Source organism: Corvus kubaryi, unplaced genomic scaffold, assembly GCF_017639235.1.
Source record: "Corvus kubaryi isolate FWS band 111438036 unplaced genomic scaffold, C.kubaryi_AGA036_p1.0 37193, whole genome shotgun sequence".
NCBI lineage: Eukaryota > Metazoa > Chordata > Aves > Passeriformes > Corvidae > Corvus > Corvus kubaryi.
Genome location: NW_024581055.1, coordinates 112,001 through 126,017, shown reverse-complemented (window position 1 = coordinate 126,017; position 14,017 = coordinate 112,001). Strand labels below are relative to the sequence as shown.

At 52.5% G+C, this 14,017-nt stretch overlaps 1 protein-coding gene across 2 annotated transcripts; it reads right to left on the bottom strand.

The window, feature by feature from the left end:
• Positions 1-528: 528 nt before the first annotated feature.
• Positions 529-8,859, bottom strand: ASB10 (ankyrin repeat and SOCS box containing 10). 2 transcript variants are annotated; one of them, XM_042022262.1, is made up of 5 exons: positions 8,267-8,859; positions 3,870-4,137; positions 2,843-3,347; positions 1,406-1,519; positions 529-1,189 (listed from the first exon to the last, which is right to left on the bottom strand). In XM_042022262.1, the coding sequence occupies exons 1-5, from the start codon at positions 8,559-8,561 to the stop codon at positions 1,004-1,006; spliced, it is 1,368 nt and encodes a 455-aa protein (XP_041878196.1). In that variant the 5' UTR covers positions 8,562-8,859; the 3' UTR covers positions 529-1,003. The 2 variants fall into 2 exon arrangements, with proteins under 2 accessions (XP_041878196.1, XP_041878197.1); XM_042022263.1 differs by lacking the exon at positions 8,267-8,859 and adding an exon at positions 5,248-5,544.
• Between the last annotated feature and the right edge of the window lie 5,158 nt (positions 8,860-14,017).

Genomic DNA, 14,017 nt, shown 5'->3' with positions numbered 1-14,017 from the left:
CAAGAGCAGGGACCCACAGTATGCTGCCCTGGGTACCTGTGCCAGCCACAGCTGTGGTGCTCAAGGTATTCCCTGAGCCAGAAGTAGCAATGGAGTTTGCTTACAGCAGATCTTTAAAGGATGGATAGCACTTCCCTTCTTTACAACTGTGTCTTGAAGTCACAGGACCAAACTTTTCCCTTTACCTTGTCGAGAGCATGTTACAGCCCAGGCCACAGTGTGAACCCACACAGTGCTCTGCAGGTGCTGGCTGCTCTCTGCCCAGGGGAGCAGCATTTTCAGGGCACATTCCTGCTCACCCAGCAGTGACATCCCCGGTGTTGCACAGGCACTGCCATCCTGCCCCAAGCTCCTGAGCCAGGTAACCCAGACATTGTACCTTCATGAAAGGGATTTGATTGGAACACCTACCACACATTTCCCTCTGAGAAGCAGGTGGGTGCACAGGTCTGAGTGCATATGCCACCACCCATGACATGTCAGGTGAGCTCTATCAGGACAGTCTTCAAGGAAATGTAGAAGTCATGCTCAGGTAGGTATAAAGACCAGGATTTATTCCAAATACCTTTCAGTACAGACCGTAAACAACTTGACTAAAGACAGGATTACACCAAACATTTAGGGTACCAGAGTTGCCTAGTACAGGCTAGAGTATTTGGATTTGGGATAGGGAAACATCTATGTTTCTATGCTACTACTAAGCCTGTGATCCATACAGTGTCTTTGCTCCTTGTACCACAAAATGCCCTAATCCCCATGCCTCCTATTCTTAGTCTGGAGTCCGTGCTGATTAGTATGGACAAACAGAATGCTCCAAAACAGGTGCATGAGGCAGAGCACAAGGCTGGCTGGGACTGGGACACAACAACAGGCTTGGCACAGGGGGCTAATGTGGCCAGGTAGGAGTGGGCTGAGGGGAAGGGGGTGAGGGCAAAGCACAGACTGCATTGGCAGGGATGGAACATCTACACTGAAAGACACAGCAGGACTGGAACCACAACCCCTAGTAGAGAATGTCCTCAAAGCCGAGCAGCAGGAACTGGTGCAGGGCACTTGGCAGGTGTAGCTGGGACAGGACCAGAAGCAGCCGGCCCTCCAGGATGGTCCTGAGAGTGCAGCGAGCCAGGTGCTGCAAGGAGCGAGGTCTGTGCCCCAGGGAGAAAAGTGACTGGTAGAAACATGGGTATTTCTACAGAGAGAAGAAAGGACCAGAGGCACACAAAGCTGAAGATATCACCCTGGGACCAGAGGTAGAACCAGACATCCATTTGCCTCACTATGGAGCACCCTCCCTGTGTCTGGCAACCCCACACTGCCCAACCCCCTCCAGGCCCAGATGCCCCCAGCAACCCATCAGAACGTGGACTTGTGCTCTTCAGCCAGCTGTAGGCATTTGTTCCCTCACCTGTACAACCTCTACTGGAACTGCTTCCACCCAGTCCTCAGAGACGCACACATGGGTGTAGCTGTTCACCAGGGCCTCGATGACACGGGGGCAGGTGTGGCAGTACCGCAGCACCTGGCCAGGGAAAGAGCAGGTGATCACCATCATTGGACAAGGTCCTGCAAGCCCCACTCTGAGGTGAGTAAAATACTGCTCAAACCCAGATATGGTAAACCTGGTGAATTCCTGTCTGTCCCGCATGCTGCCCCACGAGAGAAAAACCACTGCAGGTATGAAGCACCAGAGCATCCCTCCTTGCAAAGAGGGTGACTGAGCCATCACCCAACCTGCATGGCATGGCTGCCTTCAGCACAACCGGGTCCCCACAGCTTCTCCTCAGACACAGGGACCATCATACATGGCTGTGATGATGATCTCCATTGGCTTCACTGCTGCAAGTAGCTCATGAACACCAACACTCTGCTTTACACCAGGTTCCTTACTTCACATTTTGGTAGTTAGACCATGAGCCATTCGGGGCAGGGACTGGCACTCATTCTGTGATCAGCCAGAGCACAGCACATTCTACCTCTGTTGAGGGATGCACCAGGGTCTCAGGGGTGCAGGATTGTGCCTGTTCGGTGCAGGGCTGCAGAGACATCTGTACCTGTGTCCATGTCCATGCTGTGCCCATGTCAAGGGCTGCACAAAGCCCCAGAAGACGTCACACATAGTTGTACATGTCTGGTGCATCCCACATTCGCATAGGTGCAGGTGACACACCAATGCCACGTAGCTAGCAACAGTGCAGCCTTTGGAGCACACCCTACTCAAGCAAAGCCACACATAGGCAGATTTCCCCGGCTTCAGGCTGCCACTCCCCATGGCCCAGGCCAGCAGTAGCTGTCAGAGTCTATTCTGGCTGTACCAGTGATCCTCATTATCTGGCGTTAATAGGAGATTAATTAGTGTTAATTGTTGATTTTCCTGTATTTTCCCAAAGGGGAGAGCAATCTGCTGATCTCCGGGCTGGGTAATTATTGCACTGCTCAGGAATTAAGACAGGAAATTAACCCTTTGTCTGCTGGTGTCTTGCAGAGACAGCAGGAGCTGGAGGGTGTGCCCCGAGAAGAAACTGTCTCCAAAGAAAAAGGACCAACCACTTTTCAGAGCGAGTGATTATGGAAACTGGGTGAGTACTGTCCACATAGCTTAGCAGACAGACGAAGGAGAGTCCTACAGGAAAACACACCAGGAGAAAACATCAGGGATACCATCCCATACCAGTTCTCCCATAATGCCAGCTCTCCCTTCCCAGGCCCTGGGCAGAGCAGGGCAGGACAGCAAACAGGCTGCCATGGAACAAGCCTTGCTGTGACAGGAGGGCTCACTGGGGCCCTGATGTTGTTCACAACCTTCCTCTCCCACCACACTCCCAGCTCCGCTGGAGACCCGCACCTTGAGGAGGGAGCCTGGCCAGATGCGGACGGCTCCATGGTTGAGCAGTGCTCGCACCACGAGCTCCGGGCGATGCTCCAGCTTGTAGGCAGCTACTTGCAGGATGTTGTGCAGGGCCGTGTTGCCACCATAGTTCATGACATTGACATTGGCACCCCGGGCCAGCAGTAACTCTGCAATTTGAGCATTGGCATTCTTGCAGGCCAGGTGAAGTGGGTGCTGCTGGTCCCGATCCGCAGCGTTGATGCTGGCACCGCTCTCCACCAGCAGCTGACAGACCCGGTAGTAGCGGTCCATGTCCTGGGGCTGGTGGTGCTGAGCACAGGCAGCATTCAGGGGCGTTTGCCCCTCCTTGTTCTTTACCTCCAGTTCAGCCCCGTGGCGCAGAAGCAGCTGGACATGCTCTGCCAGGCCGTGCCGTGATGCCACGTGCAGTGCTGTGTCATTCTCCTCCTCCGTCTGACTGTTTGCACTGGCACCATGCTGCAGCAGCTGCCGGACACACCTGAGTGGACCAAGGTGACTTGGTGACCATTTCTCATCTCCACCTCCCATCCTACCTCCCAGCCCCCACATCTGTACCATCCCACAGCTTTTCCCCAGAGTCCAAAAATCCCTGCTCCTCATGCCCTGGAGCAGTGGTTTTAAGCCAGGATGACTAGTGATTAGAGATATTGTCACCCTAATTTCAGCTAACTCCACACACAGATCTCTTGAAGTGTTGTCACACCTGATGCCTGCTCACATATGCAGTGGATCTGCTCAGGAATGCCCTGAACATTGCAGTGTGACCACTGGCTCCATGTTGCTGGTGGGCAGACCAGACAGCAGCACCTGGCTCAGCTGCATCTGCTAAGGACACGAGCTTGCAGTCATCTGTTTGACCTCAGAGGTGATCCTGGCCCAGGAACAGGCACCAAGGCCACCCCCATTCTGCACCCATCAAACCATCTTCAGGGACCCCTCCGACAGGGGATTAGGCTTGAGGGAGAGGGAGGCTGGCTGCACTCCCCCGAACAGAACTCACTCGATGGAGTCTGAGCTCTTGCAGAGGTGCAGGGGCCTGTAGCCATCCTCAGAGACAGCCTCAGGATCAGCTCCGGAGCCGAGCAGCAGGCGCACACAGTCGGTGCTGGCACAGGCACAAGCCTCATGCAGGGCTGTCTTGCCCCCCGGAGCAAAGTCGACAGCAGCGCCACGGAGCAGCAGGAGCCGCAGGCAGTCCGTGTAGCCCCGGCTGGCCGTGATGTGCAGCGGCGTGGTGAGCTCCTGCTCATAGCTCAGCGACCACAGTCCTGCAGGGGAAGAGGGGTCAGGGAGCCACATCCAGCCACAGTGCACAAAGAATTGCCCTTTTCCTTGAAGCACCTGATGTACATCCCGCCTGAGACGCTTGTGTTTCCCCTCCAGGGACTTCAAGTCCCTTCCCTGCAAGGTCCCTGTGTTTGGACTGGCCTACCAAAGGCAGAGATCCATGGAAGGCTCTCAGGCCACACAGCAGTGCAGACAGGGAGCTCCAGGGAGCAGGAGCCCATGGCAGAGGCTGTTCTGTGCAGTGTGCCCTTCACCTGTGGCTCAGGTACATACATGGGGTTTCTGTTGTCAGGAGTGCAGCAAGCGAAGGGTCTGGGGCACCAGCAGGGCTAATGGCAGTGAGGTGGTTGGGCTAAACACCATGTGTGAAGCACCCCAAACATAAGGAACTGGGTAGTAAGAGAAGCATCAGAGCCAGCTGCCATACACACAGGGGACGCAAACAAGCCCTGAGCAGGGTGCAGACAACAAGCTACAGCAGAGATGGACATCTAGGGCCTAGGAGAGAGCAAGGGACTGAAATGTGCCAGCTCTCAAAGATGCTGACCCAGCACAAACCATCGCTGAGCTGGTGCAGTCTGCTGGCTAACAGCCTGCAGATGCTACAGGAAAAAAGCTCCTTAAACTGTGCTTCTTGCTGCCTACCCAGACTGAGCTGGAGGACATCCCAGACTGCATGGCATGTTCCACACTACATCCTCTCAGCTCTTTCTTGCAGAAGCAGTATGTGGTCATCTGTGTTTTCCAGGGCCAGGTTCAAACTAAACCATCTCAAAGACCTAGCTCATGTTGTGACAATCTGGCACAACCTGCAGTGGGACCTGGCAGCCCAGTGCAGGCTGCACAGAGAGCAGTTCTCAAGCACCTAAGACAATACCTGTGAGAGGGGCCAGGTTTCCTGGATGCACCCTGTGCTCTCAGAAACATGAACCCTCTTCCACAAGGATCACAGGAAAACCTGACCACATCCCCATGCTCTTGGTTCCCATTCCCACTCTTCTGTAACCCAAGGAGCACCCATAACACCTAACCCCAGCAACAGCTATGCCCCACAGCACACACCACAGCCAAGCCCCACTGCTCCCACATACTCAGCCGGCGGGGGTTGAAGCGGTAGTTCTTCCATTCTTCCAGGTCGCTGGTGTCAAACACAGCACTGGGGCTCAGGTTGTTCTGAGGTGCTGTGAGGATCTCAGCTACAGTCTCCCGATCCCCAGCCAGCAGGGCCTGCCAGAACACCTGGGCAGGGCCAACCGCCTGCTGTGTGCGGATGGGCTCCTGGCTCTCATCTCTTCCACCTGTGATGCTGCCCATAACAAACAACCAGACCCTTCTCAGAGACCAGGACAGGACCTGCTGTGCACCCCAGCCAGGCTCTGAGGCACAGCCCCACCAGCAGCCCGTGTTTGGGCTGAGACTCTGCCTGCCAGCCCAGGGTGTTCCACAGGGAGGGGGAACACATCACACCCCTCTCTTTGGCCCAGGCTGGGCATGGCTCATGTCTCAGCTGTTCTATTCTGGGAAACCTTGTGATCAAATGCTGGGGCCAAGAGGCCAATAAAGGCTCCCTGCTCAGGCAGCAGTACCTCTGCAGTGCCCCGCTGTGAAGGGAAAATCCTCAGGCAGGGCAGGGGAGCTTGAAGGGTAGAAACAGGGATGGGACATCACTAAAACAACAGAATGGGAAATTGTTTCATGCCTACTCAGCACTTTGTTGCCCAGTGCTGTCCAGACCACAACAGCATGACCCCAGCAGCTCCACACACATCTCCCATGCCTTTGCTCACCTCTTGGCTCCACACGTCTCCAGCACTGCACACCCACTTACCAGTTGCACCTGAGCCATTAGCACTAGGGAGGTTTTTAAACAAGCTACAGGACATCTCTTTTTAATCAAAGCCTAAGGAGTGGTAGAAATAGGCACAAGGATGGGGAAAACTAGAGGTAATTGTCCTTTAGACCCTCCCTGCTTCCTCCTTTTTCTTGATATCCAGCCTTGCACAGAGCCCCTGCATAGCTTTAGTGTTTTCTTTCAGTCCTCAGACACTCCCCTGACTCAGAGTTGCTCACTGCAGTCCTGGCACCTGAGATGGTGTTTTCCTCTGGCACCACTTGGCTGCATACAGCCAACCCACCCACCTTGGTCACAGAAGAGCATGTGTTGCTCACATGGCATTAGCACTGTGTACATATTGTTCACACCACACGATCCAGAGAACGTGTCAAACTGTGTGGAAGGCTAGTAGTGTTCAGTGTAATTTTGTGTCATGGAACTACTCAGATCCTGCAGCTAAACACCAGTTAAGTGACCCCAACAGACCACCAAGCAACAATTACCAGGGGACCAGAGCAGAGTGTAAGACAGGGAACTCTACTCAGTAATGAAAATAAATGAGCAAGTTCTATGCTGACAGTATCTGGTTTGCTCTGTCTGTGCAGACTTCACCTTGTCTAGCTAAAATGACAAAGCAAAAGCCTGCAAAAGGGTAAAGAAAGGGAAGCCCCTGGCAGATGTTCTCACCTGATGGGACCCTCTATTTCCCCAAGGATATAAGCAGGTGTCCCATGAGAGCTTGAGGTTCCCAGTCACACACCAGGGAGGCAGAAAGCTGTGTGAGTAAGTGTCAGTGACACCAGACAGTTTACACTTCTTCTGGGCACCTTAAAATACCAAGAGGGGTGATTTGGGACAGACAAGGTCACTAGAACCTACTGTTAAGGTCACTGAGTCAGTTCTAAGAACCTGTCCCTGCACGGTCAGTGAGATACAGAGGCAAGCCTCGTGGAGCATGAAGGTTTGTTTTGGTTTTTGTTCTGTACCCTTATCTGATAAATTTGGCAGCACATTTTTGCTCTGTGTTTGATGAATGATCTTGTTCAGTTGGGGTTTTCATGTCTTGAAACTTTGTTGATAAGAGAAATTCCTGCATGAGGTTGTTTTACACTGTCTGTTCCATTTTCTCTGGGGCACAAACCTTTACAAGCAGAGAGACTGGCTGTTCCAGTGTCTGCCAGCCTAGCATAAGACAGGAGTTACAACACCCAGTTCATATTTTACTGACAAATGGTCTCAGTTACACAAAGGGCAATACTTTTAGTGATTTCATTCCTAAGTAGACTGTAACAGTTCAAAACCCGGGTTGTACAAAGCTTGCAATTCAGTAAATAATCTTCACCACTCACAAGTAGCAGCACATGCATCTGCAAGCCCACACACCCTATTTGTCTCTTGCTGGAGTGGATCCCCACAAAACACTGTCATCTGACTAAGCACCGGGACAATCAGCCTGCTCCTCTGGGAAAGCAGTCTCATCAACAGCTCTTCCATTCTGGTATGGGTGGCTTTTGCCACCAGCCTTCTGTACAGGAGGGTGGTACAGTTAAAGCCCTTCCACACCTGACACTCTTAAATTCTGGGAGTCTGCCTGCACCACATCACTAACTGACAGCAGCAAGAACAAGGGCACATCCAGGCTGCTCAGCACACCTCTCCCTTGAACACACCAGCTGCAGTGTTTACTGAGAAGCTCACAGGTGACATTGACAAGAAGGTAAGTAAAAGGGACCAGAGAGTGTGGAAGCATGTGTGGTAGCCCCAGGATGTGCCTGGACAAGGTACAGTGAGATGTACAGATGGAAGGAAACACCAAGGATGATCAGCTCCTACCTCCTGTCACTCAGGAAAGTTTACTTCCACCATCTTTCTGGTAGACTGGATTTCTGCCCCCCTTGTCAAATCCATCCCATGGAACAGAACAGCATTCTGATGCCTTTTCACCCATGCACTCTCCCCACCTCCCACATATTTCACATCCACCCCAGCAATCTCTAACAGGACAGTCCTGAGAATGTGTTTCTCCAGCAACTCTTCCAAGGGCTCTATTCTCATTATTTTCCAGTAGACCTGCCTCATGCCACCTTCAACAAGCCTGCTACTATTTGTTCTACAGCCTTGGAAACCTCCTTCCTCACACAAAAGCTGTTCTTCCCAAGTCCTTCTTCCACCACCAGACATTCCTTTCAACATTTTTCTTGGGTGCCTGAGCCCTATCTTTGGGCCCCATCCTGGGCACATACTATCCCCCCCACGTCCCAGTCTCGCATACCCACCACGTTTAGTGCTAGTCCAGCGCAGCACATCGCCCCTGGTCTCAATGATGAGATTGATGGCTGCGCTCTTGGTGAAGTACTTCTGCACCATGTCCAGGTCTCCAGTGAAGAGTGCGTTCTGGACCAGCAGATCTCGGCACTCCAGTGGCTCCAGGCGGCTGTGCTGGTACCCCCAGCTCTCTGTGCTCTGGCTGTGCTCACCGTGGTGGTCTTGGGACCTCACGTTGTGAGAATACTTCCGCTGGTCCGGCTGCAGCAAACGCGTGGCAGAGCGGGGAGGGAAGGTGCAGTCCATCACAGGTAACTAACCTGAGAAATCTGAGCTGCACAGTGAACGAGCTATCGCAGCAAAGAGCCTCTCGTTCAAGGGTTTGTCCTTTGCAGGTTGCTCCTGGGTTCCAGCTCCCCTGCATCTGGCTGGACTCGGGCACAGGCCTGAATCACCCAGTATAAATAGCCTGGCTTGGCAGCTCCTCATCACCACCTCCCCTTCTTCCAAGAGCTTATTTTCAGCTGCTAGGTGCAATCACCAGCACAGACTAGGCAAAGGAGAGGAGTGGCAGGCAGCCTGGAACCCTCTCCTTGTGCTTGTTTGCTCTGCAGAGAGCTCCTGCTCCACAGGGCGCTCCCACTGAGAAAGAGGCAGAGCAAGGTGGGGTCAACCATGGCAGGGAGGCAGGTGGGTGAGGGGGAGCTTGGGAAAGGCCTGGATCAGACTCAGTGTCTGAAGTCATAAGAGACTAAGGACAGGGCACTTCCAGTTCCCCACAGGCAACTCCACAGGGACCAAAAGACCCTCACAAGTACCACACACTGCTCTGGGAATCAGCCCCTTCCCTGGGGCAGCAAGGTTGGCTGCCCACAGGGCTGGGCAGGATACAGAAGGGCAGAGAGGTAGCCCTGAGAAAAGCAGCTTGTACAACACAGATTATCCTGTCACACTGGTCCCAAATTTTGATCAAGTTCTTTGTGGTGTGGCTGGAGGTGCTGGTCAAACAGGGAGCCAGACTCTGCTTGTGTTCCTTTTGACAGCTGTTTCCAGAGCAGAGAAAACAATTATGTAAGAACCTTGAAGCTGAAGAGGGTCCCATGAACCAGACTGGGATGATGCCAAACATTCCCATTGCCACAGCACAGCTGTTCTGTGCCAGTGAGCACCTGCAGCATCCCACTGGTGCTGGACTGGGAGCACATTGCTTTCCTGAAGGATGCAGTGCCTGTACCTCCAGCTCCTCCATGGAATCCACATTCAAGCTTCACAGAGTCTCCTCCAGCCTGGTGAGGGGCTCAGTGCAATAGCCCTGACTTGGGGAACTTTGAGTACAGGAAGTCTGGATTCCCTAAGACATGAGGAAAAGGAGAAACTAAGAACTCCTAGTTCCTCTCCAACCTGTCTTTAAAACTTCTGCTGTTCCTACCACTGAAACCAATGCTATCATGGGAATAGAATGCCTAACTAACCCCTCATGCTCAGCACTATTCGTGCACCCAAGACCAGGAAAGGCCCCTGGGAGGAATGCCCTGACTGCAGCTGTGCCTCAGCCCATGACCCACTGCTGGCCAAGGGCAGGCAACGTCTTCACACTCAGCATTTCACAGACCTGGGGCTCCATGTTCCTGACTGCACCAGCTACCCTTGGACATTTTCTCCCACACCCATGGCTAACAGCAAAAAAAAAAAAAAAAAAAAAAAATCCCTCAAACCACTTTAGGCAAGCCAACCAACCCAAAGTTACAAACAAAAACCCACCCAAAAAAAAAAAAAGACAAAAAAACCCAAAACAAAACAAAACAAACCCCCCAAACCCACAAAACACAATCAGCCACCTTCAGCACCTCCAAGCCCAGCACCCACAGTTGCCAAGTAGGAAAGTCCACAGGGACATTGAGGACACTGAGGGCCCTCAGCTGCAGGCAGAGAAAAAGATGTCATAGCTATCCATTTCCCATCCAGAAAAGCAGCCAGCCAGGTCACTGAGCAAAGAGACAGAAGCAACAGAACCCAACATGTCCTTAAGTACACCTGGGGCTTTCACCCTCACCCCACTAATATTTGGTCACAAGGTAGCACAGAGAAAAACCACAGCTGGGACCCTGGCTAGGAGGGCCTGAACATGATCAGGAAGAAGAGGATAAAGACTAAATACTGCTCATGCCACCAAGGCCAACAGGACAAGGATTAAGTGGTACTAAGAGCCTTGTCCTCCCACACAGGATTTCAATCTTGCATGGTTTGAGAGGACAGCAGAGGGTGCCCACACAGCAGCCAGAGAGGAACAGAAAGAGCAGCAAGGCTGCTCTCCCAACCAGCCACTAACCAGCTGCCACAGAACCACTGCTGACACTGCTGCTGCTTCATTGGCTCCCTCACACCTGGTCCCTCTGGCTCATGCATCTCCCATGGACATCCAAGAGCTCAGGCTTGTCCTCAGCTTCAGAGCCAGCCTAGGATAGCTGACATAACTCCTCCAACAGTGCCCAGAGCCCAGCAGCTGAAAAACCTTGGGGCTTCAGGGTCTGGAACCTGCAGTGACACAAGTCCAAGGGCTGGTCAGAAAGTGAGCACAGGTGAAGGCCAGGACACCTGAACAACAGTCCCATCACCAGGCACGCCCCACTCACCTCTATTCTCTCAGACTGTAACCAACTGCCATGACCTGGCTGTGCCTTATCTCTTGTCCCAGAGGACACCATGTCTGTTTTGTCAAATAAATGTCTCCACAGGGCCAAGCACTGCAGCCATGGTGGGGGAGATGCATTCCAAGCCTCAGAATGAGGTTGTGTGGGGAGGGAGCAGCATGCGTGGAAACGAGCCTGTAACGAGTTTGTAATATGCATGTGTGGCACGGCCTGCGCAGCGTCATCACAATGGCACAGGCACTTTCCCGCCTCATTGCCTCCCAAATGGATTTTAAATATCATTCCGAGGACACAATTATTTAAAACGCTGAACTAAACACTCACTAATGGGAAAACGGCGTGTGGCCTGCAGCAGCCATTCCTCATGGGGCCACTCTGCCCATGTCATCCTCTTCTCCAGCCCCACACCCTGCATGGGGCCACATGGAAGCATCCTCCTCCTCTTCCTTGGAGGCCAAACAGGACACCACTGGTACCTGCCTTGAGCCCAGGCCGACGCACATTGCTTATATGAGAACACATCTTTTGTCCCCACCCCAGAGACCTCCAGCCCCAGAGCAGTCCCCAGGCACCAGGGGCACTGCAAGTCAGCCCCAGGGCTCCATGTCAGGGAGCACCTCACCAGACAGCATGTCTTTCTGTCTCTCCCCAGTTTGGCAGCAAGTAATACTGGGCTACACAGGGAGAGGACATGAGAACAAGGATGCCTCCTGACCCCCTCTGTATGGCTCTGGAAGTTATAGTTACAACCTAAGACTTACTTTTTCACTTAGTCTGAATACCTCCCACACCCCCAAGCACAATCCCAACCAGGGGAGATGAAGAAAGCAGCATTATTGTTGGCTACATCCAAGAATCCAGAGCACACAGAGCATGAAAAGAGAGAAAGAACCCAAGGAAACAAACTGTTTGTAGCAACCCTTGCTGGGGAGAACACTGAGACAGCTGCAAGGATGCAGTGGACACTTGGTCCCATTACAGCAGTGGCAGCATTAGGGATGACAGAGCTTCAGACAACAGTGTATCTGCTGATGGGGGAGTGCCTGCCTGACCTTTGATCATCAGCCCTCTCCTTTCCTCCAGGCAGGGATTCTAAGGCCGCCACAAGCTACCAGTGCTCAGAGACAACAGCCTACCTCAGACTGAACAGAGAAGGGAGGTGACACAGACCAGCACCATCCCCACACACTAGCAGTTGAGCACAGAGAGGAGAAGAGTCCATTGCTGGAACTCCAGCTGCACATCAGAAGTTTATATTTTAACAGCTTTGGCAGGGCTATCCATCACCAGCTCATTTTCCTCTGAGTGCTGAACCGTTCCTGCCTCTGCTGTTTGGAACAGTGTCTAATGATGCACCGGAGCAGCCACCTGGCAACACTGCTGCCAAGGGCCGCAACACTGGAAGAAGAATACACACAGGTCTGCACGCTGCTGCCAGCCTCCACTGCCCAAAAACCTCCCTCCGCTCAAACCTGCTCCACTCAGACCACATGGATGCTCTGCCTCATGATCCTCCACCTTGAGAGAAAGGGCACATGCTCTTAAGCCATTGCTCCCTTACAGAAAGGAAAGCAGAACACAGCCATTGACGATATTTTCATGAATGCTCATTCAGCACTACAGTGCTATTTTTGAGAGGTTGAATAATGGGCAAAAAAAAAAAAAATTAGTTGCTTCTAGCCCACAGACATGCATAGCTTAGTAAGAACATAGCTGTGGGGCCAGGGACATGTAACATGACAGTGCTGCAGTACTAAAAACTTGCTGTGAGACTTGCAAAGACACAGGCAGACCTGGACAGACTCACATGGAACAAGGCAGCCCCAAGACACGTTGGAAGAGAGCCTGCACAGGCTCCAAGTTTTGCTTTTAGTGTAACCTGAGTACTTCTGAGTTGTTCTCACAGTGGCCAGTGGCCTGTGAATCCCCACTGGGTGGCAGAACCTAAAAGCAACTTCCCCTAGATCTCACTGGATCCACTACAACAAGGGCATGGAGCCACAAGCCCAGCCTGAAAGCAGCTGAGCTGAGGCATGGTGCTCACCAAAGCTAATCAACTAAATACAGGGTGAACCCCAGGAAAAGACAACCACCTATGACATCCCGTGCAGGCATCCCAGGGCAGCTCCATGGGAACTTACTTTGGGGAAACAAGCAGCAGAATCCCTGCACAGCAAGAGATTAACCCACCCCCACATGGGAAATGTGGGCAGGTTCAGTGAAGAACTCCCTCATTCCAAGAGCAGCCTCCCTCCTTCAGCCTTAGCTGCTTAGACCTGTCACAGCTCTAAGGAAGTGCAAGGATCTAGTAAGAAGAATGTGAGGCCAATCTCCAACTCCATTCTTCAAGTCTTTGTTGGGGATGAGGGTGAAAAAGGGGGTGTGACGTGAAGCAGGATGCAGAAGTGGAGTACTGGAGAATCAAGCACCTACCCCATTGAATCCTCACTCCTCTGGGGCTCACCCGGTGCTCGATGCTCTATCAGACATCTCCAGGAGACAGCCACTCGCTTCACCATAAATCAGCACCTTACCCACGCAGCCAGCCACGTATCTGCCAAGAGAGCCAGGGTACTGGAGAAGAAAGTTCCAGGCCCCCAGGCAGCCTGCTCCGAGCTGGGTAGCATGGGGCTCCTGCCCACGCAGCAGAAATGGATCCGAGATCAGGTAGTCAGAGAGACCCATCTCCAGGGCAGGAGGAGAACTGCAACTCCAGGCTGCTCCTCAGCATTCCCCATCCCTCAGAGAGCATGGCTGCACATCCCACAGCTGGGAGAGCTGCTGGAAAGGGGAGTAAGCTGTAGTGAACGAGTAAAAAGCAAGGAATGTTTCTCCATTGCCTCCTCAAACATAAATGTTTGAAAGTTAAAGTTTTGAACTGCATCCAACAAAAACCAGAGACTGCTTGATTTTAGAAAATGAGGCACGCTCTTGGAAGGTCATTAAAAGAGCTTGTATTTGATAGATCAGGCAACGAAGTAATAAACTTCTGATACATCAGGCAAACTTCGCCAGATACCAACAAGCAGCCAATGAAAATTAAGCAAGCAAAGATGAAGTTCTCCGCAGATCTGCTGTTGCTATGAGGTGCATGTGATATTGCCGCTTTCA

What these genes read in the sequence shown, in the direction of transcription:
- ASB10 (XM_042022262.1), bottom strand. Translation starts at nt 8,561, where the DNA reads ATGGACTGCACCTTCCCTCCCCGCTCTGCCACGCGTTTGCTGCAGCCG. An exon ending in AAGAGCTCAGACTCCATCGA is followed by an intron (nt 3,348 to 3,869) that starts GTGAGTTCTGTT and finishes TGGTCCACTCAG; the next exon opens with GTGTGTCCGGCAGCTGCTGC. An exon ending in GGCCAGGCTCCCTCCTCAAG is followed by an intron (nt 1,520 to 2,842) that starts GTGCGGGTCTCC and finishes TTCCCTGGCCAG; the next exon opens with GTGCTGCGGTACTGCCACAC.